This window comes from Grampus griseus (genome assembly GCF_964374135.1).
Source record: "Grampus griseus genome assembly, chromosome: 14".
NCBI lineage: Eukaryota > Metazoa > Chordata > Mammalia > Artiodactyla > Delphinidae > Grampus > Grampus griseus.
The window spans coordinates 4,939,143-4,966,631 of record NC_139008.1 but is presented as its reverse complement, the minus strand read 5'-3'; the positions used below and the strand labels follow the sequence as shown (position 1 = coordinate 4,966,631).

Genomic DNA, 27,489 nt, shown 5'->3' with positions numbered 1-27,489 from the left:
CCGGACGTGCAGGCTCAGCGGCCATGGCTCATGGGCGTAGCTGCTCCACGGCATGTGGGATCTTCCTGGACCGGGGCACGAACCCATGTCCCCTGCATCGGCAGGTGGACCCTCAACCACTGCGTCACCAGGGAAGCCCTCTCTAGATTTTTTTATTTCCCTTTTTGATTTCTTCTTTGACCTACTGGTTCTTCAAAAGCATGTTGTTTAATCTCCACATATTTGTGAATTTTCCAGTTTTCTTCTTGTAACTGATTTCTAGTTTCATACCATTTGTCATTGGAAAAGATGCTTGATAGGATTTCAATCTTCTTAAATTTATTAAAACTTATTTTGTGGTGTAATATATGATCCATCCTGGAAAATGTTTCATGTGTGCTTAAGAATGGTTATTCTGCTGCTGTTGGTTGGAATGTTCTGTGTATGTCTGTTAGAGCCATCTCATCTAACATGTAGTTTAAGTCCAATGTTTCCTTATTGATATTCTATCGGGATACAGGACAGTGAAATTTGTCCAGAGGAGCCTACTCCCTCTGCACTGAGCCCAGGAGTACAGCCACTAGGAGGTGCTCTTGAATCGTTTAAAAACTGCTTTTTGTTTGATGTGGTGCTGTGGGACTTGTGAATGTAAGCCTGGTTGGCTATCAAAGCCAGGTAACTTGGGGGCCCACACTTGGGTGGCAGCTGTAAATGTTGGGGCACTAGATGTGTGGACAAGGTCCTCCAGGAAGAAACGGTGACTTGGTTTCATTGTTGGAGGGAACCAGTGGGAAAGTCAGGGAAAGCACCCATCAGCTATTTGGGGCTTCAAGGAGGATCACAGCCAGCCTTTAGATGAGTGCTAAATTAGAAGCAGACCCTTAGGCAGCAGCTTGGAAAGTATGCAGTCAAATCCCTTCCAGGGAAAGACAGAACGATAGGCATTTTTGTCTGCTCCCTCTGCACTGAGCCTTGGGGAAACAGCCATTGCACGTGCTCGTGTGCCCATTAAGAACTGCTCCTTTGCTTGCTATAGTCCTGTGGATCTGGTGGATGCAAATCCCACTGGATTTCAGAGTCAAGTGTTTTGGGGGTCAGGCCCTCAGTGAGACTCTTAAAAGTTGAGGTGCTGGATGTGCAGTCCAAACACGTCAATCCTCAAGGAGAAGCTAGGAGTTGGGGATTTCCTCCCAATTGTATGGAGCTGTGCAGGAGGTGGGGCTTATATGGCCAGAGTGTGTCTCAGACTTTGCTGCCCGTTTTGATGTGGGTATTTTCTCATTCACCTTCCGTGTGGGAGTCATTCAGCTAGTTTCTGGATTTCTCTCCGATGAAATGACTGTGTGTAGCTGTATGTTCAGTACATTTGTGGGACAAAGGATGCTCAGGAGCCTCCTACGTCTCCAACTTGGTCTCCCCTTCTGAGTTCACAAATTCTCTGTGCAAAGGATCTAATTTTCTATTTCTATAACTGGACTTAGTTTTGAATCCCCATCATGCTGGGTGACAGAATCATAATTCAGGATGACATAAGGCAATCAGCCTCCTCCTCACCCTTCTTTCCCTGGTTGGAGAGAGGAAGTGGGTACTCCAAAGCCCTTCATGGGAAAGGAGTATCTGGTGCTCAGTCCATACTAGTGACCACTGAGTCATCCTCATTCCTCTCTAGTCTTGTGGGCTTCGGTGGTGGGTCCACCTAGGCCACAGCTAGCTTCTCTTTGTCCTCATCTTATGGCATCTCAGGTCTGGCTTTCTCTGAATTACTTCTGTGCACAAGTAAAACATTTGGTTGCTTCCTGCATCAAAGTAGCGCTTACAGCCTAGACACTCACGTGGCTATGGCTACCCTACTGTTGTTGCATCATGCTTGACACTGAGGGGAACTCTGCAAGGCTTGCCACCTCCCCAGCTCCACAGGGAACAATGTACACATCCACGTCCTCTCTCCTCTGAGATCTCCAAGCACATCTAAGTATCTATCATCATTACTCCTCCCACCTCACACCCAGGCAACACCCTAGGACTGTGAGAGAGGGGGATGCATCACTACCTAAGCTTTCTTGCTTCCTTGGCTTTTGAAACTTAAAAGCATTTTGATTTCTGGTGTTTTTTTTTTTTTTTTTTTTTAATCACCTCTCTCCTGTGGCAATCAATGCAACTGAGTGAACGGGGCACAGGAGGCAAAGTAATCAAGGAAGTAGAGGCGTGCTGGGGAGAATGCTATAATGCTATAAAATGTTATCTTACAACATGTACATAGCACTTTGCACTTCATTTGTATCATCTAATGTAATATTTGCAATAATCCTTTGAGGCAGGTATTAATCTCATTTTTCAGAGGAGGAAACTGAGGTCAAAGAAGTTAAGTGAGTAGTCAAAGGTCATACAATTGGTAAGTGACAAAACCAGAACTAAAATTCAGGTGTTCCAACTTAAGCCCTGGGCTCTTTCTACTACTCTTCCAACAGCATTTGTTCTGAGACAGAGGAAAGAATTCTTTAACCTGGAGTTTTCAAATTATGGTCCCTGGAGCCCCAGGGTCCTGTGCAGGTGCTTTAGGGTCTCCCAGGGAGATAGAGATTGAGGGGCGGGTAGCTCCTGGAAAAGGCCAGAGGGACATACTCTGAGGTCTCAATCCTCTCACATTCAACCACAGTAGCTCTGTGTCTATTTAATATATTAGAAGTTCTGACAGACTTTGGGGGGGGGATAAAAAGGGGAGAGGGGATTTTGCTACCCTAAAATTCTTTGAAAATTATTACTTTAATGTCAAAACAAGTCTTTCTAACAGGAGAATGTCATACACTAAAGCAAGTAAGGACAGTAATCTTTTGTCGAATAATGATTAAGGGCTGGGAACTACTATACATACAATCATAGTCCCATTTAATTTTTTTTTCTTGCCTGGCACAGTGTGGCTTGCAGGATCTTAGTCCCCCAACCAGGGACTGAACACAGGCCAGGCAGTGAGAGTGCCAAGTCCTAACCACTGGACCACCAGGGAACTCCCACCAATTTTTTTTTTTAACTTATTTATTTTTGGTTGCATTGGGTCTTCTTGCTGCACGTGGGCTTTCACTAGCCGCAGAGAGTGGGGTCTGCTCTTCATTGAGGTGTGCGGGCTTCTCATTGTGGTGGTTTCTCTTGTTGCAGAGCACAGGCTCTAGGCATGTGGGCTTCAGTAGTTGTGGCACCTGGGCTTCAGTAGTTGTGGAACGCAGGCTCTAGAGAGCAGGCTCAGTAGTTGTGGCGCACAGGCTTAGTTCCTCCGTGTCATGTGGGATCTTCCCGGACCAGGGCTCAAACCCGTGTGCCCTGCATTGGCAGGCAGATTCTTAACCACTGCACCACCAGGGAAGCCCCACCCATTTAATTCTTAAAGTGAAATTCCTACTAGAAAAGCATTTACTGTTAGTTATTTTACATATAAGACACAGAGACTTGAGAAAGGTTATGTAATCAGTCCAAGGATGCACGCCTAGGGAGTGACAGAGCTAGAATAAGTACCCAGATCTGTCTCATGTCCAAATTCCAACACCGCCTCCCTAAACGTGAAGGTCTATTCTGCCAGGCTGGATAAGAAGTCCTGTTTCCAAACCTAATCTGTGAGGGATAACCTAAACTAAAATCTTGAGTTTGGTCAAGCGGTCTGCTGCAAGGGCTTGAACTCCAAGTGCCAGACATAATGAGCCGTTCCAACTGCCACAATTCACAGGCCCCAAAAGCTGAAAAAGGCGACACCCTGCGCTCCAAGGTCTGGGACTGGGCACTATGGGGAGATGCCACGCTCTGTCCCGCTTAGGCCACACACCGCGCCTCGCCAGGTGCAGCAAACTTTCTCCCTGAAGCCAGAGGAAGCCGCGTGCGGCGCAGTCCGGACGGTTTGGTTTGATCCAGCGGTCACCTGAGGTCTCTCAAAGAGGGGGGAAAAAAAGCCCACAAATGCCCGGAGGGACCCTGTAGATGATGAAAATGCGCAAGTTGCCTGGCTGAATGCACGACCGCCCCTAACGCAGGGGCTTCCTTTGCACCTTCACACTACCTTCTACAGAAAACTATGTCCGTTTCATTTTTCTTTAAACACGCAACCCTCGCCTTCAGCCAGGCCAGAAATCTGCGAACAAACTAAAAAAAACGATTTCACCCTCAACTTGACTCTTACAGTTATAAGAAACACCTACCCAAGACACAAACGGGAACGAACCCACACAGGCGCGCCAGAAGTGGAAGGTGGGCTGCGAATTCTTCTTCCGGGCCGGCAGCGGACACTTCCGGGACGACGGCGAGCGAGGCGGAAGTGCGGTCTCCTCGCGGCAGCTGTATTTGGGCGGGCAGAGGGAGGCTCCCGAGGCTGGGGGGCCGGGCCGGGATGGCGGCAGCGGCGGCCGGGGCAGGAGCTGGGGCGGCCCAGGAGAAGCAGTTCCCGCCGGCGCTACTGAGCTTCTTCATCTACAACCCGCGCTTCGGGCCGCGCGAGGGAGAGGTAAGCGGAGCGGGGCCGCGCGCGGGCGTCCGTAAGCGGCCGAGGAGGGCGTGGGGCGGCCGTACGGCGTCGGGCCCGAGCAGCCGCAGGGTGCGCCGGGGCGTCGGCCCCGGCCCTCCCGGAGCCGGGCAGCACCTGTCACCCTGCCCTCGTCGAGCGGCATTTACCGGGCTGCTTTGTGCCAGGTGTGTGCCCGGGCCAGGGGCTACGGCGGGGGCCACACAACGCGGGCAGCGTCTGTTCTAGGTCCTGACTCAAAGCCTGTGTATTGAGTGAAGGTTCGTCAGGCTAATCACTCCACACAGGTGGAGTCTCTCTTCTCTGCATCAATCCTGGGTGATTAAAGTTGAGTTTACGTCTTTGCTGCTAGAAGTCCCCGCCTAGAAGCGTGGAACAGGAGTGGGAGACTGTAGTCCTTTAAATGCAGGTTTGGGGGATCTTGCGGAAAGTTTTTTTTTCCAAATTAATAAATTAAATCGGATGGGGGCGGGTGGTTTTTTTTAATGGTTATTTTTTAAGGTGGGGACGGTAATTTCCTCAACGGATGTCCGGCGGTAGGTTGTGTTGGCAGGAAATCACGGTCCTTTTAAAGGCTGTCAGTCCAAATGCCTGTGAACCTGCTGGGTTTAATTTGTGGGGAGGTGTTAAGTCTGTGCACCTGCACACACGCTTATTTCTTAACAAGCGTTGGTGTATTACAAATTAGCATGAGGAAAGAAATCCAAAGACTGAGTTTTCAGAATAGTTGTCTAATGCTATTTCAGATGGCATATGATTTACTGAATATCACAATTACCTTCAGGCAGGTGGGCGTTGCTTACGCCGTGAGAAGATAATTTTTGTTTTTCTAAAAAAGGGTCCTTTGTTTTGCCAGCTAACGTGTATGGCATGCGAGGTTGACAGTAAATGTAGCACTTTCAACAGCTAAGATAGAAAAAATGCTTATGTCAGTGTTGTGATTCTGTTTCTTCATACTTTAGGAGGAGAATAAAATTTTGTTTTACTATCCAAATGAAGTAGAAAAGAATGAAAAAATTAGAAATGTCGGATTATGTGAAGCTATTGTACAGTTTACAAGGTAATACTTTTCAATGTGCTTTTGCAGAGTTCAGTGAATTCTTAAAACTTATGCTGGAGAATTGTCCCTAACATTCTTTTAACCTTTTTAGGACCTTTAGTCCATCAAAACCTGCAAAATCTTTACATACACAGAAGAACAGACAGTTCTTCAACGAACCAGAAGAAAATTTCTGGATGGTCATGGTATTTACATACACAGTACACCTTTTTGAATTTGTATTATAAAGTGATGGGTGATCTTTACTGTTAGGAATTCAGGAAAGTCCTCTAGTTAGTGCATCTGAGGAGAGTTACAGTAGGGTTGGTGGCAGTTTAAAAATCAGACTCCTGTTTGGTGTATTTGTTACTGGGGCTCTTTTAAGAAGTTTTGGGTTGGGACATGTCCAAGTTTTTTAATTTAGGGGAAAATTTAAAACACATATAGTTGATAACATTGTGTAATTTCAGTTGATCAAACTTTGTAGGTTGTTAGGAATCCCATAATTGAAAAGCAAAGTAAGGATGGAAAACCAGTTGTCGAATACCAAGAGGAGGAGTTGCTGGTAATGTGTCATTTTTTATTTCATATTTTTAGAAAAAAATTTGTTAGTATCTTGAGTGACTTATTTTTTCAGATTTAAGCTATGTCACTTCTGCAGAAGTTTCTCAGGGTACACACAGCAAAATTTTATGCTTATCATTTCCATTAGCACAATCTTATAAAAGTGTGTATGTACCGTCTCTTACGAATGCCTTCTACTGATCATCTGTGTTTAAAGCCCTCCTAAAAATTGGGCTTACTGGTTCGTAATTGAATTTAAATACCTCTTATTTTCAGCACACAACTACTATAGGACCAAGTTTATGAGCATTGTATTGCTTTGCCAAGAGTCACTGTACCTTTGCTATGCAATAGACTTCTTTTGCTTTCCCTTAAATTAAGATCTGTGCCATGTCTTTGTGTTGTTTGTAGGACAAGGTTTATAGTTCGGTGCTCCAGCAGTGCTACAGCATGTACAAGGTAAGCGTGACATGCTTTCTGAATTGAGAGTCTAGCCAGTTACCCCAGTTTACATGGGATGTTTAAAATAATTCTTAACTCTTTACATGACTGCGAGGTGACTATGTGTCCGTTTTAGGGGGAGGAAATAATGGGGCCTTTGAAACAGTATTGAGGTTTATGCGTGCACGTACTCAGTACTGAGCCCTTCTCTCTTCCCAGACTTCTGCTAGGAGTATATCTGCATTAGTGAACAGTAGAGTCCATGTTCTTGAGGAAAGTACGTAGTGCAGGTATTTGCATGATTGAAGGATCTGGCAAGATTATTTATGTAAACTGAAACTTCGGTGTGAGTTCAGGTTTCAAAAAAAAAATGCCCAAAACAGTTAGGTGATTTTATAAAATTTACAGTATCACTTAACAGTGTTTTGGTATTTTGTGACTTATAACTCAGGCTTTCTCATGTAAATATTTTCTATATTCAAAAGGAATTGGGGGATGAAATTAGTGGAATTAATGTAAAAGGAAAAGAAGAACTTGTTATATTGGGAAATTGAAGGACATAAGAAATTGACTTTTTTTTTTTAATCTTTTACACCATTAGCTTTTTAATGGTACATTTCTGAGAGCCATGGAAGATGGAGGTGTCAAGCTCTTAAAAGAAAGATTAGAGAAATTCTTCCATCGGGTAAATATTTTGAATTTTATTTGTAATCTTGGTAGTTGTCCAAACAGACTGTTAGAGAGTGACACAGACAGGTTTGTTTCTCACATACAAAAAAAATCTAGAAGTTGGAAATGGCAAAGAGCCTCAGGCATAGTGTGACAAGATCACACCAGTGAGGAGACTCATTAGATTTGCACTCTTGAATCAGAGCTTCTTGACATGTGTACACAGCTCCTTAAAGCATCTTGGAGATGTCTTTCGGCTTCATCCTTGTCCCACCTGTGTCTGTCCCTGTGGGCTTACTCAAAAGCAAACTTCCTGTGTGGTGGATCGGTTAATTAGCAAAATCTCACATTCTTACAGATCAATTATGTTCACTAAACAGGCATAATCTGTATTGACTCAAGGTGAAGCCTGTGGCTGTGACACAGGCTTTCTTCCCTTAGTGGTGATTAGTGTGATTTTTCTTTCCCAGCTGATGGGAATGTGTCTACACAGTTGCCATTCTCCTTCAATGTAAATTTTGCGTATTTGACCTTCCCCGGTCAAATCCAGTTTATCTTAGAGAAATGACTCTCAATTTATCTTTCTCCCTACACTACCTTTGATGTCTATTTTTGAATTATTTTGTTTTTATGAAGTACTTTTCTTTCTTGTTTCTTCACTTTAATGACCACAGTTATTCACTCTGACTGTCCCCTCTTCCTCTTCTTGTCTTAATTTCTCTCCTGTCCATCAACACTGACTGTATGCCCTTCCAGTGTGATTTTAGTATAAGATGGCCCATGATATCATGTGTGGAGGTCAGTCTAATCTGAGGAGCACTGATATGAAGACTTCAGCGCTTCAAAGAGAGATAGCACAATGCTGAATGAACACTACTTACGTTTGAACTTAATTTTTTGAAATTGGTACTGATTTCAAATCCAGTTCCCTGTGGCTCACCTCCGTGTTGGTCTTGGCAGTGTGCTGTTTGCTAGCATGTAATTGTACCATAAATTAAGACTAATTATTTTCAGTTGTCAGAGTACTGTCTTCAATATACTATTAGTAACTTTTATGCCTTATTTTTTTCCTACAGTATTTGCAAACTTTGCATTTGCAGTCATGCGATCTACTTGACATTTTTGGCGGGATCAGCTTCTTCCCATTGGATAAAATGACTTATTTGAAAATCCAGTCCTTTATTAATAGAATGGAAGAAAGCCTGAGTATAGTCAAGTACACTGCCTTTCTCTATAACGATCAACTTATCTGGTAGGTGTACCCTACGGCTTGGTGTATAGAAGAAGAAAGTCTTTTAGGATCATAAAAAATAGCAATGACTCCGTTGATACCATGTTGTCAAACTGGAAGTAATAGCTGGTGGTGGGTGGAGGGGTAGGATGCGTCTTTTTAGATATTGTTAAAATAAGGCAGTGATTGTTTAAACCAAAATTAGGGTAATTTTGTTTAAAATTACCAAGCAGGGGAGTTTAAAACTGGTTCCACGGAAGATAGAGAAAATGTTAGGTTGAAGAATCCTTTTTTTTTTTAAATTAATTTATTTATTTATATTTGGCTGCATTGGGTCTTTGTTGCTGCGCACAGGCTTTCTCTAGTTGTGGCGAGTGGGGCTACTCATCGCGCAGTGGGGGCTACTCATTTCAGTGCGCAGGCTTCTCATTGCGGTGGCTTCTCTTGTGGATAATGGGTTCTAGGCACACGGGCTCAGTAGTTGTGGCTCGCGGGCTCTAGAGCGCAGGCTCAGTAGTTGTAAAGCACAGGCTCAGGCTTAGTTGCTCTGCGGCATGTGACATCTTCCCGGACCAGGGCTGGAACCCGTGTCCCCTGCATTGGCAGGCGGATTCTTAGCCACTGTGCCATCAGGGAAGCCCCATAATTTTCATACTTCCTTTTAAGGAAGCTAGTTTTTAAAAAATATCCAACAAGTTATAAGTGCTATAAAACCAGGAAGTAACCCACTGTCATCAAACTGTGTTTGCGTCCTGTAGTAGGGACAAATACATAATTTCTTTGATGAAAGCATTGATACTCAAGAAGCAAACGTAAACTGTTACTAAAAGCTTTCAAGTCCCGAACACGGAACTCTGGAAGAGCTGTGTGAACGTGCCTGAGACCGCGGGGAGAGGTCCCTGAAGACTTGAGTGAGAGCCAGCCTGTCTGTTCACAGCTGACAGTGGTCTGCCTGCGATGAGCCGCTGAGGTTCACGGGGGAGCAGCCAGCTGAAAGCCCTCCGGCAGCTGCTCAAGTGCATTCGGTTTTTGTGTTTGTATCTTCTGGCATGTTGTTTGTGCTCCGAGAACGTTGATGGTGAGCTCAAAGCAGATGGTAGGAAATACCTTAGAGTTCTGTTTGGACCGTGTTACGTCTAACTCGTGGATTTGGTTTTAGCAGCGGCTGTGAAAGGATTTAGCAGTGGCTCCTCCTCTGTTGGGAGGAGGGTGTCAGTTGACTCGCCCAGTGTTTTTGGCCTGTTATTTTTTGTGGTACGCGGGCCTCTCACTGTAGTGGCCTCTCCCGTTGCGGAGCACAGGCTCCGGACGCACAGGCTCAACGGCCATGGCTCACGGGCCCAGCCGCTCCGCTGCATGTGGGATCTTCCCGGACCGGGGCACGAACCCATGTCCCCTGCATCGGCAGGCAGACTCTCAACCACTGCACCACCAGGGAAGCCCAAGGGGTGAATGCTTTTATGAATAAATGCCTTAGCTATTTCTTAAGTTAATCAAAGTTGACCAGACTCTTTGATCTTGGCTAGATTATTTTACATTCAACACTTGACAGTGACATAGTCTGTATTATAGACTAAACTGATCCTACCTTGAAGGATTATGTCGAATGATGGCCACTTCATTCTCGGTAACGCTCCCGCTGAAAGAGATTCTTGAATAACTTGGCATCGCCACCAGAAACAGAGTTGGCGGGCTCTGGAGAAGTGCATAGATCCCGGACCACGGCTGTGCGCAGCTCACAGCGCTGGAGTTGAGGCTTCACTCAGAGCAGGTGTGGAGGTCTTAGAGCAAAACAGGTGAAGCCCATTTAGCATTTAAGTAAAAACAAGGCATAGATTCATAAAACAGAAAGAAAAATCAGTCTTGAGAAAGTAGTAGCATCTCAGGCACACAAATAAATCAGTTGAGCAGAAGAATAATTTTTCTTTTTTTTAAATCATTCATATCAAATGACTATTTGAGAAACTTTTGAGAACATCTGTGCTTCTGAGCACCCATAGGCTGTTTCCTGTTTTTTTGTTTTTTTTTTCTGTTTCCTGTTTGATGTGAGCCATTGACAGAGTTCTGAATCATGTGGACCTGTCAGTACAGGGTTTTGTTTGCTTTTATTCGTTTACTTGTGCTAAGAAAGGAACTCTTGTTTTTTTGGGTTTTTTGTTTGTTTGTTTGTTTTTACTTTTTATTTTGAGATTATTGAAGATTGGCATGAAGTCGTAACAACTTTTCTCCAGCGGTAACATCCGGCATAATTATAACACAGTATTACTTCATTTACTTTTGTTGGGGGGCAGGAGTTGGGATGGGGGTGGCAGGTACTGGGAAGAGGGTTGCTACAGTCGGAGCTCGTGGACGTTCCACAACCCGGCAGCCCTCCCCATAGGCAGAGTGGGAACCGCCTACTTGCTGCTTCATGCTTTGAACAGCTGGCTGCGACTTATTTTCCTTATAAATTTTCTACCCAGAAAACCAGCATCAAATTACTTAATGCCTAGCATTAAATCTTAAGTGCAATAATAAATGCAAAGCCCTAAGCACAGCGCACATAGTAAGTAGTTAAGAAGTGTCTTCCGTTTCCTTTTATAGGGTGTTTTCTGCTCAGTGTCTCTGGTCTGGGGCAGTACTGTCCAATAAGCATATGATGCAGGCCACAAATGTCGTTTTAAGTTTTCTAGTAGCCACAATAAAATAAAAAGAAACTGGAGAAATCAATTTTAACAATATATTTTTTTACCCCAATATATCTCAAATATTTTTTCAACATGTAAACAATATAAAAAATTATTAACGAGCTACTCTTTTTGTGCTCAGTCCTAAAAGTCCAGTGTGTATTTTACACTCATCTCCACCAGCCGCATTTCAGGTGTTCAGTAGCCAGATGTACCCAGTAGCTACCGTTTCCGGAAGCGCAACTCTGGAAGCAATTGCCCAGAGCATGATTCTTTACATGCTGTCTGCTGCTTACCGTTAGCAAGCTCTCTCCACCAGGATTTATGTCTTGAATGGAAAGGAACATCCAGAGCCTGTTTTGTGTCTTTCTCTTTCTTTCCTCAGTTATTTCCACAAAAGAAAAGAGTGGGGGACCTTCTGTGTGTTTGATCTGAAAGGTCCATCTGCCCGGTCGGCTGCTGGTTACTCTCAGAATTCGTGTTGTCACAGGCCAAGCGCTGACAGGTCTCAGCTGTTTCTGTTTTGGCCTCACCTTTGGACCCGGGACTTCGTTCTGCTTGGCAGGAAGCTTCAAACCTGCTTCAGGGTGTTTGGCCCCTTTAGAGTTTTAGCTGTGGACAGACATTCTGAAAATGGGAGAGGAGAGGTGGTGTAGGAGGAGGCGGAGATAAGACAAATGGGAGGAGTGCAGGGAAGCGGGGCGGGTTTCTGTGCCGAGCTGGGCTGGACTTCTAACATAACCTGCGATTCCACTGGGAAAGAAGACAGAGCCCCTGGAACGTGGTGCAGAGGCTTGGTTTATATCTAGTTAGACTTCCTCAAGGATTTTTTCAATTATCTTGAATAGAAAAAAAACCCCAGATACAGACTCATTGTCTGTTTATATCCTTATCTGAAAAACCGGTTTCAGGTAGAGTCCAACAACACCTGCTAGTTTCTCAGTACTTTTCCAGGTGCCAGATTGGATGGTTTGCCCAAAAGTTTGTTTCTTTTTCTTCCCACTTTTTGCCTACACTGAATTGAGAGAATTAAAATCCAAATACATTTCTGAGACATAGCGTTTTGAGTTCCCCATCTACAGCATAGCAGTATGTTCAGGATGCGGGGTGAAAGAAAGTGGCCTTACCATGTAACCCAGAAAGTGGACAGAAACCTGCTACCTCAAGGGGAGCTGCTAATGCTCCCTGGATAATCCCACGTGGTAGGCAAATCAAATCTGCTGTGACTTTTTACTTCAAATGGCATATAAAATGCAGGACTATGTAGTAGTAGCCTTTAGCAGGTCAGGGTAGAGTTCTAGTGCTGGACTCAAGTTTAATTCATTCCATTCTTGAGCTTTCCATCAAGGAAAGGGCTTCTTGATATCATGCAAAAAAAAGAGAGAGATGAACTTTTATCACAGAGCAATGGAAAGACAGAAGACCAATTCCAGACTTTTAACACAGTGCTTTTCTGATGTTTCAGGAGTGGATTAGAACAAGATGACATGAGAATTTTATACAAATACCTCACCACATCTCTATTTCCAAGGCATATCGAACCTGAGGTATGATGGGGTACTAATCTCTAGATAAATAGATAGATGGATAAATATATAGACAGACATATATATATACACACACACACACACACACATACACAGATTTGGGGGTGGAGTAACTTGGTGGGTGGGGCAGTTCTGATCTGTATTTTACATTATTAGTGTGATGTTTAGTCGTGTAGCTGTCCGTTGGTATCCATGGGGGATTGCTCCCAGGACCCCCCAGATACCCAGATCCACACACGTATGCTCAAGTCCCTTATATAAAATGGCATAGTATTTGCATGTAACCTACACACATCCTCCCTTACACTTTGAATTGTCTTTAGTTTATTATAATACCTAATAAAATTGAACAAAAAACACCTAATACAATGCAAATGCTATGTAAATAGTTGCCAGTGTGTGGAAAATTCAAGTTTTGCTTTTTGGAACTTTCAAAAGAAATATTTGCCCCAAATATTTTCAACATGCGGTTGGTTGAATCCACAAATGTGGAATCTGCAGATGTGGAAACCTCAGATATGGAAGGCCAACTGTATATATTTAGCGTGTGTCACTTAGCACAGAAAACCACGTATGTCAGCTTTTCTTCATTTTGTTACGTTCAAATGCAATTGCAAAGCTATGTTTTTAAGGGGAGCAATTCATTGAGTAGAGGAAAAACTGGATTTTTAGGTCGGGTTCTGGGAACTCTGAAAATGCCAGGGATCTTGGACAAAACAGTGGTTAATTCTGTGGTCTTTTCACGTACAAACATGAGATCTGATTTTGAGTTGATTTTATACTTCCCGCCTGGCTTTTCCATTCTGACAATTTCTCAGTTTTCTGCAGAGAACTGTAAATAATACTGCAGTGTTTTCCGCAAAGTATCTTTTCTTAGCTTTAGTTAGGTTGGACTTGAAAAGTGTTCGTAAACCATAACATCATCATTTTGACCCAGGAGCGCATACACGCACCCTCTCCCTCGCTCTGTTTTTTAAGGCCATGACCTGAAACAACAGGAAAAAAGTCTCTTTGATAAGAAATCTCAAGGTTTTGAGAAGGACCTGGTCCTGCACTTTGCTCCTTTCTGGGTAGTTTGAATACAGTGGCTAACGTTTCTGGAGTGTGTACCATACGCCAGATACGGTGTGAGTGCCCAGCACACTTGCATTATCTCATGACATCCTGACAGCCGTCCTGAAAGCCAGGTACCTTATCTCCATCTTACAGATAGGAGACCCAGGCCTGGGGGGCTTACGTGATTTAGCCCCATGTCACCCAGCTAGTAAGTGACGGAGCCAGGACTTGATCTCGGGGTATGACTAATGCTAAAGCACCTGCTTCCAACCACACCCTCAGAAGGATCCTTCAGGAGGCTTTCCCATGGTGGACAGTGCTGTTGCAACAGCAGAACACTCTGTTGGTGCTTTATTATATGTCTAAAGAGCCAGGCTTATAAAATAGGAATGTACGACGTGGCAGTGAGGACATGGATATGTGAGGACTTCTCTCGCTACAGGCTGCACGTGTGAGAGCTGTGCATTTTCACTATTGGATTTACTGTTTTTCAATCTTTCATTTTCAGTTACATGCTAGAATTTTATATAGACTAGAAGAACATCAAGAAGTTTTAGAAGAATAATAAGTTTTAGCTAATGTGACTATTAGACTTGGAATTTTTTTCCATTTCCTATGCATATTGAAGTAGTGTATCTTCAGCAGAAGAAACCAGGAATGGGTTACAAATATAGATCTATGAGGAGGCACCATGTCATGGCTGAAGGCAGGGACTTTCAGGTCACACAGGCTTGTGTTTGATGCCTGGCCCCTCCACTCAGGGGCTGGGTGTGCTGGTGAACTTCTTCAAACTTGTTTCCATTTCTAGAAAATAGGAAGACGGCATTCCCCATAGGGGTGATATGAGATGAAATTATGTAATTTATGTCATCGCCTAGCACGTATTAACCACATGGGAGATTTCAATTGCTGTAAAAGGAACAAAATCAGTATGTGCAATTTAGGGCACAGTGAAGTTATGATAGTTCTGTTTAAAACCAGTGAGTTCTTTCTGTACCTCTGTAATCCCCCCTCCTTTTTTTTTGGTGGAGAGGAATGTGGAAAATTGATATAGAAAAATGGCATGGAGCCAACTAGTAAATATAAATGCTGTTTTTCAAAGTTTTGAATATAGGAAATCTAATAAGTCATTTGTCAACATTAAATTTGTTTACAGTTGGCGGGAAGGGATTCTCCAATAAGGGCAGAAATGCCCGGAAATCTTCAACACTATGGAAGGTAGGACTTCTGTCCTTTGATAGACAGTATTGGATTTTATTATCGTTTTTGGTAAAGATAAAATCATGAACACTGAATTACCTTTGTGCTACTCTAGTGACAATAATCAACAAAGGAAATTCTTTTGTTTCCAATGAATTAAAACGATTACTTTTTTGTATTCTGATCTGATGTTTTCTAAGTAATGTCTAGCTTCCCAAAAAGGCCGTATGTTAACGCCCTTATAGGAGTGCACTGTTGATATATTCCTGTTTATAATCTGCCTAATTGAATCAAGCCATCTCTGCTTCCTTTTCAGATTTCTCACTGGACCCTTGAATCTGAATGATCCAGAAGCAAAATGCAGATTCCCCAAAATTTTTGTAAATACAGACGACACGTATGAAGCTCTGCATTTAATTGTTTATAAGGTAACAGTGGCCTTTCTCTCCAGGGTTACAGATGATACTAAAGTAAATCTTTCTGCACGGGTACACTAGTCGGTGCGCAGACCTCACGTTTCTTGGAACACGTGTCGCAAGTTCTGATTATTGTAAAACTCAAAATGGGTGCTTTCTGGAGTAAGAGGGTTACTTTCAGTCCCCATTAAACAGTAGTTCTGTGAATAGCAAGAGTCACTGTCTGAGGCTGTGACTCAGGTTTTTCAAGTCCTGCACGCGGACAGATCAGAGGCCGTCAAGGCCGGTGTTGCCTGTTGTTCGATGCCTGCCCACACTCCAGTGGATTCTGCCTTCGCTCTGATTTTAAAGCTGTGGACTTGCTAATTCCATAAGGATAGTCTGAGTTTCTGTCAGGATATTATCTTGTCAGGATGTATATTTATGTTAGGTTGGGTTTATTTATTTACTTATCTTTGGCTGTGTTGGGTCTTTGTTGCTGCGCGCAAGCTTTCTCCAGTTGCGGCGAGTGGGGGGCTACTCTTCGTTGCGGTGCGCGGGCTTCTCATTGCGGTGGCTTCGCTTGTTGTGGAGCACGGGCTCTAGGTGCGAGGGCAGTAGTTGTGGAACACGGGCTCAGTAGTTGTGGCTCGTGGGCTGTAGAGCGCAAGCTTAGTAGTTGTGGTGCACGGGCCTAGTTGCTCCGCGACATGTGGGATCTTCCCGGACCAGGGCTGGAACCCGTGTCCCCTGCATTGGCAGGTGGATTCTTAACCACTGCACCACCAGGGAAGCCCCATGTTTTGGTTTCTTGTTAGAGCATTTTAAATCATCTCATTTCCCTTATAAATAGTTCATTTTGTGTCTCTAACTAATAAGGACCTCTGTTTTAACATCACCACCTGCCATTATCACACTGGACCAAAACAACGTTAATAACTTCCTTAATACCATCTATTATCCAGACCCTATCCAGATTTCTCCAGTTGACTAAAAAAGTCTTTATAAAGTTGATATATTTAAATAAAGATTTAAACAAGACCACTGCATTTGATTATTTAAGTCTTCTTTTTTTGTACCATTATCTAATCTTTGGTTTCTTTTCTCCCCTCCCCCCGCAGGCCATGAGTGCAGCTGTGTGCTTTATGATCGATGGTAGGTACACACCTGTATCTGATTTCACCTGATTAGCTAAGCCTTTTCTCTTTACACTTTGCTGTGGTCTGTTCCTAAATGATAAACAAGTTGTCGTAGCAACAGGGAGGCTGTATTAAGCCTCCATCTGGGGCCTCTGCCATCTTAACCAGCTATTTCTAATATCGTTAAAGTCCCAGCTTTCTTGCTTCTCAGCAGTAGGACCTGGGCACCTTTCTGTGCCTTCCTGCCCGTGAAACGATTATGGGAGTACCCATCTCAAAGGGGGCTTTAGGATTAAATGAGGGAATATTTGTAAAGCGCCAACAGTGCCTGGCCTGTGAGTGCTGTGTAGTGTTTGTTAAATAAATATTTGACCTTCCTAGGTCTACTGGGGGTAGGCAGTCAATTTACTACCCCGCAGGGAGTGCTTCAGTCAACATTCACAGTGAGATAGTTCTTTGCCTCTTTCTCATCTTAAATATGACTAATTCTGGCTCCTCTGTTTCTCTTCTATTTGGGAGGGGAGGGGGACCTGATCATTTAATTATTTCCCAGATCAGTACAGTTTTCATTTGAATATTGTTGTTAAGATGGTAAAATGAAAATTGACCTTTTTAACACAGTGTCCTCACACTCACTGGTGTTTCTTGAATTACTTGTTAGCTTCTATCCAGCCTACATTGGACTTTTGCCGAAGACTGGACAGCATTGTTGGGCCCCAGCTTACAGTGCTGGCATCTGACATTTGTGAGCAGTTTAACATCAACAAAAGAATATCTGGGTTTGTACTTTGCTTTGTGTTTGCTTTCAAGCATTTAGCTGGCTTTGGAAGAATAAGGGTGGTTTTTGCTTAGAACTTGGATGGTGTTAAGGTTCGTATAATCTCTGAATCCAGAGAACAAATGTGTTGTTTGGTCCTGTCTGCAAAGCTTCCTAGGAAGCTGTTCGTGAGTTTTTCTGCCCCACAATGGTGGTCGGGGCTGGGTCTTCTCTTAATGCATCCCCTCAGCCCTCCCCAGTGGTGGTATGAACATGTGGGGTTAGGTGTGCTAGCTCTGCCTGTGGTCTTGGCCTTGTGAGTTCACTTCACATCCCACATGACCCGCCCAGGCTGTGAAATCCACACTGGCAGAGGTAATCAGCAGGGTTTTGCTTTGCATAGACGGAAAGCACTTTGCCTCTTGTGCAGAAGTGTTCCTGGTGAGGTTGCCTGTGACGTAAGCCAGTAGGCGTTGGTGCTGAGTCTGGCGTCTTGAAAGGCTCTAGACTGAGTATCAGGAGACTCGAGGTTAAACTCACCTTGGTTCTAAAAACACCCTGAAAAGTCACTGAACCTCTTTCTACTCTTTTCTCAGTGCAAAGTCAAATGACTGTAAAGTGTGTAGATGGAAAGTACTTTAAGGAATAAAAGGCTTCTTTATATGGCCTTCCCATGTGTTTGAGAATTTACTAAAGTGCTGTGAATTTATATATAACCTTGTGCTCGTCGTGATCATATGTTGTATGTATGTGGTCTTACATAAGCACCAGCCCACAGAGAGGTCCCACACGGGCTCCAGGTGAAAGCACGGGTAGGTTTTGTATCTGCAAGTGGATTTTTACTGCTGACAGCTTACGTAGTTTTAGAAAAGATACAGCCAAGGAATGAAAGTGCCTGACCAACTTACATCTTGACAGTGCTGTTTAATCTAATTTTTTGACCATGAACCTGCCAGATTTTCAATTTTGAAGGAAGCATGTGCCTTAAATCTGTGTTGGATCGTGCAGGTTATGAGTGGAGAATGATCAAGCGTAGTTACTTACGTCCCCAAACCCTTGGGAGAGGACTGGACATATTAACTGCTCTGCCTGTGCTTTCGGCAGATATGATGAATATCAGGTAACTCACTGACACATATCCGGAGGTAAACTTGCTGTCTAGTACCTTTTATTTTACACATCAGGTTAACCCTCTTGGGGATTGTACAGAAGAAAGGAGATGGCCTTGGATATTAATTATCCTATCATTAGACAGCAGTTTTCTCTCTGATATTTTATTACGAAAATTTTCAAACATAGGAAGGTTGAAAAAATTGTACAGTGGATACACATATACCCCCACTTATATTCTTCCATCGGCATTTTGCCATGTATGTTTGGGCACAAATCTGTCAATTCCTGTCTACAGGACTGTTAGGAGAATCACTGCACAGTACCATTAGCCCCTGGAGGATAGGGTACCTGGCAAACGTGATGGTAAAATAAGTGCCACACAATTTAGGGGTGTGCCCAATAACAGGAATTCGAGGAACGTAGTTGTTCTTGTCTTTGAAACCGTGACCTGAAGATGGCTCTCGATGCATCTGAGATGTTATATGTAAGGAGCTTTGATTGCCAAACCGTAACCATCAACTGACTAAAGATAAAAGCTTTTGAGTACAAAAGATAATGTAGTTTTCTTCCAGAAATCCTTCTGACCCAAATCAAGCCATTTTATATGCCAATTCTGGGACCTCCATAAGTCATATCCCAGAGAAATTAGAGGCAGCCCTGAGGGAGGAAAGACCCCAGCCAGCAGCATGTCAGGGGCATTGTTGGGGGGCAGAGGAGGCTATGTTAGCCAGCCGTCCTGATCCCAGAGACCAGCTCAGGGGCCTCTGTTCTCTCGGCTGCGGCCCCCACTAGAAAGTGCCCACGGGGCCGTGTGCCAGTGTTTAGCGTTGAGTCCAGATTTATAAACTGCATCTCTCAACGTTCCTTTTTTTTTTTTTGTGGTACGCGGGCCTCTCACTGCTGTGGCCTCTCCCGTTGCGGAGCACAGGCTCCGGACGTGCAGGCCCAGTGGCCATGGCTCACAGGCCCAGCCGCTCTGCGGCATGTGGGATCTTCCCGGACGGGGGCACAAACCCGTGTCCCCTGCATCGGCAGGCGGACTCTCAACCACTGCACCACCAGGGAAACCCTTAACGTTCCTTATGAAATTGGGGTCAGCCCTTTAAAGAACGGTGTGAAGTAGGTTTGTTTGGTGATTGGTTTCTATTCCTTTGTGGGCCACCTCAGTTTTTTTCTCCTCTAGAACTTAAAATTCTATTTTGTTTTCTTTTTTTGAGAGTAATTTATGTCCTTAATTTTTAAAGGATTCCAAAATAGAAATATGGGATATCTTATTTGGCTTCTGTCTTTCTGGACTTGTACACGCATATAAACACAGTGACATACACACATGGTGTTTTTTACACATGGACTTTTGAAAATATATCATGCTGTAAATCTGCAGCTTTAAATAAATAAATATATATATGGTATGAGCATCAGTTTAAACCAATAAATCCAGACCTACCTCATTCTCTTTAATGGCTTCATAGTATTTAATAGGAAAGGTGTGTTTTATTTGCTTAATCGTTCTCCCATTTAATGGTTAGGGCTGGTTATGGCTGTTAGTATTACAAACAGTTCTGTATTGAACAGTCTGGTACTTAAACACCCAATTATCTCCTCAAGAGAAATCCCTAGGATTGAGATCTGGAGCAAAGGAAATGCACGCTTACCATGTGGCTCGGCTCCCGCAAGGATGGAGCCATCTTCCCCTCCCGCCAGTGCCACCAGCTCCTGTTCTCCATGCTCTCGCACTTTGACAGTGACACTGAGGTTGGGCATCTCCTCGTCTGTTTATGGGCATTTCTGTCTCCTCCACAAATTGTCCCCGTCCTCTGGCTCTTTCCATTGAAGTGCTTTGTCTTTTTTCTTTTACATCAGTACTCCTAATGTAATACCCTTGTCATGTTGCATCCTCTCTCCTTTATATTTAGTCAGTTTTATTAATCATTGCCTTTGGATTTGTCTTCAGTGGCACACTTGGGGCTTTCCACCCCAATATTGTAAAAATGTCCCATTTTTATTTCTGGTACATTCCTGGCTTTATTTTCTGTGTTAAATCTCTAATTCACCTAGAATTTTTAAGGGCTTGCAGGAGGGCTGTAACTTAAAATTTTCCCCCAAATTGATGGTTTTCTGAATCTGAGACTTCAGTTTTTGTTTCTTTCACACACCCCTATTCGCTGGCCAATTCTAATATTAAATTTGAAAAGGCAGGAAGGAGAAGGAGGATGTAGAAAGTTATTAGGAAAGGAGCCTCTTTCCTGTGAGCAATTTTTTTTGGTAATCCTTTTTTATCAGTCTTCTTGAATATATGTGTAAAGTAGCCCAGTTGCCTAGGAGGCTGACTGCGCTGGATTCCTCCCACAAGTGAGCAGTGTAACCATTAGCAGTAAGGGTTGGTTATGATCAGACCCCGGATCGGACATGGGGAGGAGCCGGACGAAGGCGAGATGGGAAGAATTGGCCCCGGCTGTGGTCAGTGGTGTTTAATGGTGGAGCGTGGTGGAGGAAGTCTTCTTTGCCTTAAGTTTGGTCCGATTAGTGACGAATGGCCAGTAGCCATATCCACCTAGAAATCGTCTATCTGGCAACCCTCAGCTCTCTGGAACACAGCCCAGAACAGATGAAAACCACAGCTGGGCCCTGCTCCCAGCCAGCTGCCCAAGTCCACAGGCGAAACTGCGAGCAGTTACGTGTGCGCTGAACATCTGGTCATTTCCTCCCCTGGTTCACAGCTCACAGTAACCTTTCCAGGTAGGCTTTGGAAGTGTGGGAAGGTTTTCACATAACTGGTCCTTAAACATGTAATCTCTGGCATCTCAGTAAAATTGATGCTCTTTACTCATGGGAGATATCCCTGTGACCTCTTTTTTTATATATAAATTTATTTTATTTTTGGCTGCATGGAGTCTTCATTGTGGTGCGCGGGCTTCTCATCACGGTGGCTTCTCTTGTTGAGGAGCACGGGCGCTAGGCGTATGCGCTTCAGTAGTTGTGGCACATGGGCTCAGTAGTTGTGGCTCACAGGCTCTGGGCGCAGGCTCAGCAGTTGCAGTGCACGGGCTTAGTTGCTCTGCAGCGTGTGGAATCGTCCCAGACCACGGCTTGAACCCGTGTCCCCTGCATTGGCAGGCGGATTCTTAACCACTGTGCCACCAGGGAAACCCTGCTATTTTTTTTTAAGACTTTTTTTTTTTTTTTTTTTTTTTTTTTTGCGGTACGTGGGCCTCTCACTGTTGTGGCCTCTCCCGTTGTGGAGCACAGGCTCCGGACACGCAGGCTCAGCGGCCATGGCTCACGGGCCCAGCCGCTCCGCGGCCTGTGGGATCTTCCCGGACCGGGGCACGAACCCGTGTCCCCTGCATCGGCAGGCGGACTCTCAACCACTGCGCCACCAGGGAAGCCCAACCCTGCTATTTTTAATGTGAGCAGATCTTGTTATCTTTTCTCATTTTTATTTTTATTTTTTTAATTAATTTTTTTTGGCTGCGTTGGGTCTTTGTTGCTGCATGCGGGCTTTCTCTAGCTGTGGCAAGCGGGGGCTACTCTTAGTTGTGGTGCACGGGCTTCTCATTGCAGTGGCTTCTCTTGTTGCAGAGCATGGGCTCTAGGCACGCGGGCTCAGTAGTTGTGGCTCACGGGCTCTAGAGCACAGGCTCAGTAGTTGTGGCACACGGGCTTAGTTGCTCCGTGGCATGTGGGATCTTCCCGGACCAGGGCTGGAACCCGTGTCCCCCTGCATTGGCAGGCGGATTCTTAACCACTGCACCACCAGGGAATCCCCGCTATTTTTAATGTGAGCAGATCTTGTTTTCTTTTATTAACAGTACATTGCAGGTAACTGTTTTCTATTTTCGTTTTTACATCATCCTTCATGGTGGGTGGAGCGGAAAGAGGCCACATTTGCCCCTGTCCTAACTACCTAAATAACGTCTCTCACGTGAATGTCCATGTGGGATTACAAAAGGAAGAATTCCGATCTTCTTAGAAGAGTGTTGTACATGTTATAAATGAGAGAAAGAGGAACGCCACAGTGTTAGACAAGTAACCAGAACTTTAAGCCTGATCGAAGGTCATGGAAGTTAGTCTGTCCAAACAACGAAATTTACAACTCTTTCCAAACTTCTTTTAAAATTTTCATCTTTCCAGAAAATTTTTCTTGTAGTTATACTTGCTTTTCTTAGATTTAGGGGCCTACTCAAAACAAATTCTGGTTTTATAAGAATTCTGTTTTCATTTTCCTGGGAACTAATTGTCCACATTCTTTCTCGCCTAGAGGTAGGGTATCACAGTAGTAACCACTTCCCCGGAGGCCGGATTTCCGGCACCCTCAGCCCCCCAGTGCGTGGCTGCTGCCCCTGTAGTAAGCAGAGAAGGCTTCTGGCCCCCAGTGGCAGGGCTGCCCAGGCTCTCACGCAGACCCCCGATTGTGAATTTAAGGCACAGTGAGAGGGGAGGGAGGGGAGGCCCCTGAGAGCCGAGTGGCCCAGCTGTCAGGGTGGCTCCCCGAGGGGTCTCAGACTCTGATCCGGGAGACAGCAAAGTAGCATTGCCCAGTCATCCAGAATAATGAAAGGGTAAATCCCAATTAAATACTTCAGAGGAGGTTCATACGTTTTAGAATGATCTCTGAGTAGGATGATGAAAGCTTTGTTACTTACAGTGCTAAGCTTCCGTTCTGTGGCAGTTTACATACATGCAGCTGTGGGATAAATGAGATGTACGGGGGTCAGCAACCTTTTTCTGCAAAGGGCCAAACAGTAAGTACTTCAGGCTTTGTGGGCCGTGTATGTTCCAAGTACTCAACTATCCTTTAAGCGTGAGAGCAGCTGTAACGATACATAGGCATATGGGTGTCCCAGTAAAACTTTATTTAGAAAAACAGGGCCTGGTTTGGTCCCAGAGCCATAGTTTGCTGATCCCTTCACTGGAAGGGTAAGTGGCCTGCATTGATTTACTTTGTGTTTTGTTTTTTAAGTGAACAGATAACTGAGTGACTGCTGTTTATAAAACACTGTACTTGAAAAAAAAAAAATCATCACATAATGGTTAAAATATTTGTGGTTTTAAACGTACATACTTGAGCTCGCTGGGAAATTCAGTCATTCTGAATACCTCACGGATATCAGATAAGTTACTGCCGAATATTACGTCTTAACTGAGGTTCTTGATTTGAAGGCCCAGCCATTGAAAATACCACCTTAGCCATTCCACATTTAGAGTTTTTACAGTGTAGTTGTACATTTGGGTAATTGTTCTTTCAGAAAGTTACCACCTCCATAACATGTTTTCACAGGTCTGAAAAAGAACCCCAGTTTAAGTTTATCTACTTCAACCATATGAATTTAGCAGAAAAAAGTACAATTCACATGAGGAAAACACCCAGTGTGTCACTTACGTCTGTTCATCCAGATTTAATGAAGATTCTGGGTGACATCAACAGTGATTTTACAAGGTAATTCTAACCACCTCACCAGTTAGGCGTCCACTTTCTAATAAGAGGACATTAAAGGAATCATCTTCAAAAACCGAGTGACCCCAGGCCCCTTCAGAGGTCTTGACTACCTCCCTGGGCACCAGTTCCAAACATCATTAAGCCCAGAAGGGGCTGGTCACTCACAGGGGACTCCCTGAACTTTTCAAATGGCTCAAGTTTCCTGTTTCTTGTTTTAGAATGTTTTTCACAATCCAGCTGTATATATAAAATAAACAATTGCGTTTTGAAACTCTTTTCTTACAGAGTGGATGAAGATGAAGAAATCATCGTGAAAGCAATGAGTGATTATTGGGTTGTTGGGAAAAAGTCTGACCAGCGGGAGCTGTATGTTATTTTGAATCAAAAAAATGCAAACCTCATTGAAGTAAATGGTAAATAGGGTTTGGTATTTGAGCAGAATTTTAATGCTACTGATATTTAAAAACTATCTTTTCAGTGTACTAAGGACATGCTAAATAGAACAAATCATGACTTGAGGTTTTAAGCAGATGCCCCTGTTGCTTAAAAGAAATCATCATTTGGTCTATTCAGGAGTGGGACAGTGGGGCGTGCACCCCAAGTGTCCACTGTAAGGATAATCAGGTGTGAGGTTTCTTCTGCAGACATCTTCTGGGGTGTATTACATTTTTCTCTTGATACCAATACTTGTATTAATAGTCTATGCATTAGAAACAACCTCAGGGAATACATGCCTCATTTATTTATTTATGGCTGCGTTGGGTCTTCGTTGCTGCGCGCGGGCTTTCTCTAGTTGTGGCGAGTGGGGGCTACTCTTTGTTGCCGTGTGCAGGATTCTCATTGGAGTGGCTACTCTTGTTGCGGAGCACAGGCTCTAGGCGCGTGGGCTTCAGTAGTTGTGGCACACAGGCTCAGTAGTTGCAGCTCGCGGGCTTTAGAAGAGCGCAGGCTCAGTAGTTGTGGCACACGGGCTTAGTTGCTCCGCGGCATGTGGGATCTTCCCGGACCAGGGCTGGAACCCGTGTCCCCTGCATTGGCAGGGGATTCTTAAACACTGCGCCACCAGGGAAGCCCCTACATGCCTCATTTAAAACAGGAATTGAGTAAAGTCCAGATAATGACGCCACTGTTGCGGAGCTCCCGATCCACAATTCAGGGCTGCAGCTAAAGTTTCTGTGTTTTTGAATCAGATTCCTCAAGATTTTAGAAGTTGTGCTCCTCACGCCCCAACCCATGGGTGTCTTAGACACTTTGGGTTTGAGCTGTCTCAGGCCCAAAGAAGCAATGTTACATAGTGTTAAAGTCTCCTGTACGTCAGGTCCTTTTTTCTTTCTCTCGACTTAACATTTCTTATTAAGGCTTCTGAGATTTAAGGTCAAAATTAATGCAGACCTTTATTTATGACCAACTTTACTCCAGGGAATTTAAGGTACTGATATATAACCTTTTAAGTGAGAATTTCTATACCTTACTCACCGTTTTCTATTCTTTTTGCAGAAGAGGTCAAGAAGCTTTGTGCGACGCAGTTCAATAACATATTCTTCTTGGATTGACTGACAAGGGCTCACCGAAACATCTTTTAAAAAAACAGCTCAGCAAGCATTTTGTTTACCTTTGCAGGTTATTGGTCATATTATTGACTGGATTAATGACAATAGTAAAGCAATACTTGCTTTGAAGAATCAAATTTCTACTCAGCCTGATGATCCCCTGAGGTTTTTAGATTTTGAATATTTATGTGGAATTAAAGGTAGCCAGCTACATCTCTTTCATTCCATTCTTTTGACATTATGTGACTATTTTACTGGAAAATAAGACTAATAAATTGTTAAAGTTTTTAAAATTCTGGTCTTGCATTGAGTCTCTCTGGTTGCTTGTTTGTAGACCGCACCAGCCATGGGTCCCTGGTTCATCCTCAGGAATACTCTAGCAGCGAAAGGTGCTCAGAGTTCGGATTCCTTCCCTGGTCCCTAGGCCTGACGTGGTAAACTATGAGGCATTTGCCCAAAGTAATTGCTGGACTTGGTTTTTATCTTGAGCAATAATGTGATTTTTAGACCACAAATAAACATCAGACAAAGAACTTAATGCAAGTGCCCCAGCGTGCTCCAAACATAAGGCCACGTAGAACTCCCAGGCGGGCACAGCCCCACCTGCATGCTCACAACTGAGATTCAGCCTGGCAGGATTTGATTTAACTTTTGGTGGACTGGACATCCCAGAGTTTGGTTGAAAACTAGCCGGGCATGGTCTGGAAAAACCTGTACCAACCCGGCCCTAATAGGAGCTCTCCACGGCCCCCCTGCACCCAGCCTGTGAGTTAGGGTGGAGCAGGGAAATGACTTCTCATCTATTTGCAGTTATTTTCATTGTCACCCGCTAATTCACAATCTCCCTTATGATTTCCTCTTACCCCGTGAGATACTTAAAATGGTTATGTTTTAGTTTCCAGTGATCTCAGGCTTTCTTTACTGTGTATTTACTGCTGACTTAGTAATTGCAGCAAAAATAGATCATGGTCTCTGATGTATTATTTGAAGTTGTTGCAGTTTTCAACCTAAAACGTAGTCACTGTTTTTGTCAGTGTTTATTCTCTGTTGCATCCTGGTTGCTAACTCTGTGTTAGTTCCAACTTTGTAGTTTGGTTGGTAAAATTACCTGTATCCTTACTACGTGTGTGTCTTCCTGATCTGTTTCTTCCCTCACGGTAGTATTCCCTGTAATTCTCTCTGCTCTTGCCAGGCTAGTATGTGCGATGTATGTGAGTAATGTGTCGCTTTGGTTGTTGGTCCTTTTATTGTTATCTTTATTTTTATCTGTATCATGCAGATGTTTGCTTTAAATTCTGTTCTGTCCTTAATATTGCTTGTTATTCCAGTCATCTTGTTTAGATTGTCCTGGTACATCTTTTTCTATATCTTTATTTTCATCCTTTCTATCTGGTTTTGTTTAAGATGTTTGCCTTGTAAAGAATAACATTGAAGTGAATTTCTATTTTTTTTTAAACCTAATCTAATTATTTATGGGATTTTGAAGGGGAGGAAAAGGTGAGTTAACCTGTTTGCTTGGTGATGACGGGTAGATTTGTACTTTCCCTGCCATCTTTTGCGTTTTCTGTTTCCATCCTTTTTTCCAACTTTATGTCAGATGATAGTATCCTTCCTTTTTGCTAGTTTGGAAGCTTTAGATTGTATTTTTATGCTTTTGGTGGTTACTCTTATATTTAACACAACTATTAGCTGTAACACTTTCCTAACAGACTTAAAGTATTCACTTAACTGCTGACTGCACACCTGGCTCTTTATCCTACATTGTTCGGCCTTTTGTCCATGCAGTGCTGTTTGCGATGCTGTGGGAATGGCTGGGAAAGGACCAGGGAAGAGGCCATGAAAGAGGCAGCATGTGAAGGACAGGTAGGATGTGGGCACAGGGCGGTTACAAGGGGCAAAGGAGGTGTGCCAGGCTCAGGGGAGGAAGGCCTAAAGAAACGTTTAAACAACTTCACTCCCCACTGGTTTTATCAGATTCTAAATTTAATCATCCATTTTATACTTGGATTTAAAAAAAAAAACAATGAATACACACTCATTTAATACCCACATCTGTGTATTTTCATTCAGCTCAGTTGTCAAAACGCAGGCATTTCAGTGATCCAACCATATTAGAAACCCAAAACCCAGTGGGCCCAGGTAGTGGTATTTCAAGAAACACTTAGACAAGAAGTAAAACACACGTAATTTTATTGGGTAGGA

General features: G+C 43.7%; 1 protein-coding gene across 3 annotated transcripts; it reads left to right on the top strand.

Moving 5' to 3' along the window:
* Window positions 1–4,291: 4,291 nt before the first annotated feature.
* CCZ1 (CCZ1 homolog, vacuolar protein trafficking and biogenesis associated) lies at window positions 4,292–25,580 on the top strand. Of its 3 annotated transcripts, XM_082669816.1 has the most exons (15): window positions 4,292–4,462; window positions 5,443–5,540; window positions 5,632–5,725; window positions 6,007–6,084; window positions 6,495–6,542; window positions 7,126–7,209; window positions 8,270–8,445; window positions 12,556–12,637; window positions 14,850–14,911; window positions 15,210–15,321; window positions 16,410–16,443; window positions 17,089–17,206; window positions 23,579–23,737; window positions 24,023–24,150; window positions 25,235–25,580. In XM_082669816.1, exons 1-15 carry the CDS (start codon window positions 4,349–4,351, stop codon window positions 25,288–25,290), a joined length of 1,443 nt encoding a protein of 480 aa, XP_082525942.1. In that variant the 5' UTR covers window positions 4,292–4,348; the 3' UTR covers window positions 25,291–25,580. The 3 variants fall into 3 exon arrangements, with proteins under 3 accessions (XP_082525942.1, XP_082525943.1, XP_082525944.1); XM_082669817.1 differs by lacking the exon at window positions 6,007–6,084; XM_082669818.1 differs by lacking the exons at window positions 5,443–5,540; window positions 5,632–5,725; window positions 6,007–6,084.
* The last annotated feature ends 1,909 nt before the right edge of the window (window positions 25,581–27,489 follow it).